The following is a 3,951-nucleotide window of genomic DNA, read 5'->3' as shown; positions in this document are numbered from 1 at the left end:
GGGACTTCTTGACAAAGCCTACTAAATGCCTTAGACTTGCTATCTAATCAAGGATTAACTAGGAGACTAGCCATGTCCACCTGTATTCCCTCGTGCTAAACTTGATGATAGGTTGGAAACATGTCATCCTTCCTCCCTAGACTATTGACTCTGTATTTTAACTCCTTGACTTCTGACACACTGACTGAAAACCTGTCATTCCTCTGATTCCACTCCAAGTTTGGTTCGAGAACCGTGCATCGGTCCCAGTTTGTCCCCATGCCTACAATCCCCTTCCCTTAACACAAGTACGCCTCTTGCTAAAAATAATCATGCCTAATGCTCCGCCTGTGGAACTGAATTGAGAGCCAATGGTGCTCTTCTTTAAGCACAACTCCCAAGGCTTTCCTCTAGCTTTGCCTAGAGCCAACCACCTCATAAATGCTACCCTGGCTGAATTCTTCCATGTATCTGTGCACCTTCCCTTGGACAACTCAGGTTGATCTCCATTAAGTTAAACGCTTATGCTACATTACATTGCACTCTCAACAATACACATGCATAATTTTTAAGGTAAGTCATAAGAAACCCACTCCACTGCAACAGTTGTTGGCATTTACAACATCTATCTCCATACTGTTGTGCGGTTACATGTACATTTCAATCACAATGTATTCCTGCTGCAGAACTTGGCAAATACTGAAAAGGATCTGACATTAAATGGCTCCACCAATCACAGGCTGAGAATCTTCTAGCCTTGTCCTCTCAACAAATCATTTGTCAAGAATCTGTCAGGAACTCACCACGTTACACAGCTAGCAAAGGACAGGTGTAATGGTGCAAGCCGGTGCATGAAGGTTGAGAGCCTACTTTGGACAAGTGTTCCCAGAGAAGGAACTCGCTCGCCTGCTCTGGCCAGAAACATCTATCCAAAGGAGGTTCCCTACCTCCAGACAGATTTATGCTTCTTTCTGCAGTTTGCTCACAGCCTGACATCATCACATCAGAGTTACAGGAAAATATAACTGTCCAGCACAGATTCTACATGTACGATGAGGCAGGGAATGGCTTTCGGCTGGCTGTTCCCAGCTGGAACGTGTGATGTGGGAGCCAAGCTTGCTTCATGTCTGGGAGCAGCTGGCTGCTGAAGGCCATTCCTAAGAGTCATGCATAGGAGCTGACACAATGAACAGGTTCTCAAATGTTGATTGATCCACCTCTCACCTCAAAAATTTCAAGATTGTGATTGGAAGCGCCTTTTCATCTCACGGAAACATGCCTTTTCCGTGGCATAACAGGTTTCTGATCGATGGTGGAGATCTGAGCTGAGCCTGAAATGCTTAGTGTCTAAGAATGACAATTGTGTTTAGCTGAACCCCAATATATGTTATGCCCCATGCTATCACTCATGTAGAATGAGTTATTCAGAAAACTAAACCTGGTGCCCATCATGTCTACTATTTCCAATGACATGCATGCATCACCAAATATAGAAAAAGCTCGTTCAAGTGGTAGCCTATGGATTTATTGTTATGTATTACTTTGCATTTGGCTTTACAATTCAAAGCTTCGAAGGACACACCTTGACTGCTAACAACTCCTCTCTTTATCAGAAATGCCATGGGAAATCACTGCTCTAAGAACCAAACAGAAAGCATTACAATTGAAGAGGAGGGCCATGACCATCATTGCACATTGAAAGGAATCCTCAACTGGGATATATCCACGAGCGAGTGGACTGAACTTTCCTTGTATGATGGCATGGGATATAATGTACATCATGGTAGTTTTATACATATGGCCTGCATGATGCATTCTACATAGACAAGACATTACCTGTATACTGCTCCCATCTTAGGCTTCCTTAGTCTTGCATTACAATTCGAATCTTGGAAGGGCTTCCATGTGCAAATGAGCTCTGTTTGATTGCTGCCAATTCCTCCCCCTGGCAATGATGCCATAGGCAATAACTGTTACGAGAACCACAAAGAGAGTATGGAAGATGAAGAGGAGGTCCATGAGCATCATTGCCCGTGACCTATCAGAATCCAGGTCACATTGAGTGGAGCCTTCAACCGACCCGGGGACATTCAAGAGGCGGTGGCAACCTGCGGGGATGAAGGCGTCCACATGAAGGGAGAGTCCTGTCTGCAGGCGCCAAAACCCTTGCAGCAACATGGCCATGGCAAGGCACATATCTGCAAGGAAGAGGTGGGGCTGCAAGGCTAGCAAGCCGCAGAGCAGAGAGGTGATGCCTGCGACATGGGCGAGAAGGGCGGTGCATTCACTCTCGAGTCCGGGTGTGATGAGGGCATCGAAGTTGAGGACTTTCCACTGGAAGGCAAAAGCGAGGGCGGCAAGCAAAAAGGGGGTGGTGTGAGGGGGAGGGGGGGATCTGCTTTTGGTGGTGCTGAACGCAGTGAAGATGGAGATGGAGACGAAGAGGGCGACGAGGAGGAGGAAAGCGAGGTGTAGAAACGTGGCCATCCGGAAGGTGGGCGTGCTGCCCCTCACAAGCGGGTCGGAGTTGGTGGCCATGGCCAGCTCGTAGCCCATGGCCAGCGGCAGGGACAGGAGGAGGAAGTAGAGCTCCCCGTGCTTAAGGGCGGCTTGATTTGAGATGGGGTGCCAGGCTCGCGCAATAAACGCAGATGGGAAGTGCGTGCATGAAGCACACGAGCACATGAGGTGCCAAAAGCCCAAAGCCAAGAAGAGGATGGCTGGTGCATAGCTCATCAGGCCCAGGAGCAACGCCATCGCCCTCTCTGCCTAGATCGATCAAAGATGTTCTAAAGGGTGCTTACTGTTGTCTCCGGTAGGGAAAAAGAAAATCAGCCTTCTCAACAGGGACACAAAATAGTTATAGATGGAAAATGCATGTGTAGAATAAAGAATTCTAGTCGAGAAATCGTATATTTTACGTCATGTTGGGGACAACACAAAATAATTTCCATGTGCAAATTATGAGATATACACACCCCAAAATTACACTTGTGTCTCACTTGAATTTGGAGCGAAAATAGATATCATAGTAATGTAGCATAAAAAGTCCCAAATGTATCAAAATAATCTAAGTTAGCATCATATTTAAAAATGTTGAATATATATGTTATAAATTTTTTGAATCCCTAAACCCTAATCAGCAAGCTCAATTCTTTGCTTGAAAGAATGGTCGATCCTCTATCCTGCAATATGCTGAATATTGTATGACTGTGATCGATAACCTTGTTCTAATTCTATTGTTGATGAATGAAAAGATATATCAGAGAGAGGATACAACGATCACTAAAACCTCAAAAAGAAAGCTAAAATATAATAGAAAAAGGTAACCAAGATTGCCTCATATAATAGAAAAAGGTAACCAAGATTACCTCGTATGATAGAAAAAGGTAGAAAACTGGGTAGACGGTTTAGGAGGAGCTTTAACAACAAAAAATCATATAGAATACCAAAGATGATAGTGGATGTAAGAAACACCAAACTGACAAGTACTGAATACTCCTCAAAGGATACAAAACATCTCTCCATCTCTTATCGAAATAAATAAACTCCCCACTCTTCATCTGCAACACTAATTCCATACATCTTCAAGCCTTCGTTGATAACTCTCATAATAAAGTTATCATCAGTTATATAATTATGTATAAATATGTCTAATCAAATAATTGCATTTATACTTACCCATCCATATGAGCATCAATCATAATTGATGAACATGTCTCGCAGAAATAGGAGCAAATAAAAGGTGGCGTTATAGAGACATCGTATAGTATATGTTAAAACCCTAAGATCTCTCTAAATAATTGTTATCCATAAACATGCATAAATCATGCATAAACTCATCCACCCAACCACCCTCAAGCCCAAGGGATGCACACATGAGATATAATGAAATACATCATACCTTTACCTTGATGTCCCATACCATCAAGAGGTATAACTCCAATCCAATAGCATGTAGCTATAGTGTGA

The 3,951-nt window shown here is 43.6% G+C and overlaps 1 protein-coding gene across 1 annotated transcript; it reads right to left on the bottom strand.

The window, feature by feature from the left end:
• Window positions 1-1,584: 1,584 nt before the first annotated feature.
• On the bottom strand, window positions 1,585-2,811 carry LOC147628011 (uncharacterized). The gene has a single exon (XM_086814982.1). It carries the CDS (start codon window positions 2,734-2,736, stop codon window positions 1,855-1,857), a length of 882 nt encoding a protein of 293 aa, XP_086671108.1. The 5' UTR covers window positions 2,737-2,811; the 3' UTR covers window positions 1,585-1,854.
• Window positions 2,812-3,951: the final 1,140 nt, after the last annotated feature.

Source organism: Cibotium barometz, chromosome 20, assembly GCF_041138505.1.
Source record: "Cibotium barometz isolate CiBa-2024 chromosome 20, ASM4113850v1, whole genome shotgun sequence".
Lineage (NCBI taxonomy): Eukaryota > Viridiplantae > Streptophyta > Polypodiopsida > Cyatheales > Cibotiaceae > Cibotium > Cibotium barometz.
Note: the sequence above shows the minus strand (reverse complement) of the source record. Positions and strands in the feature narration are given on the sequence as shown.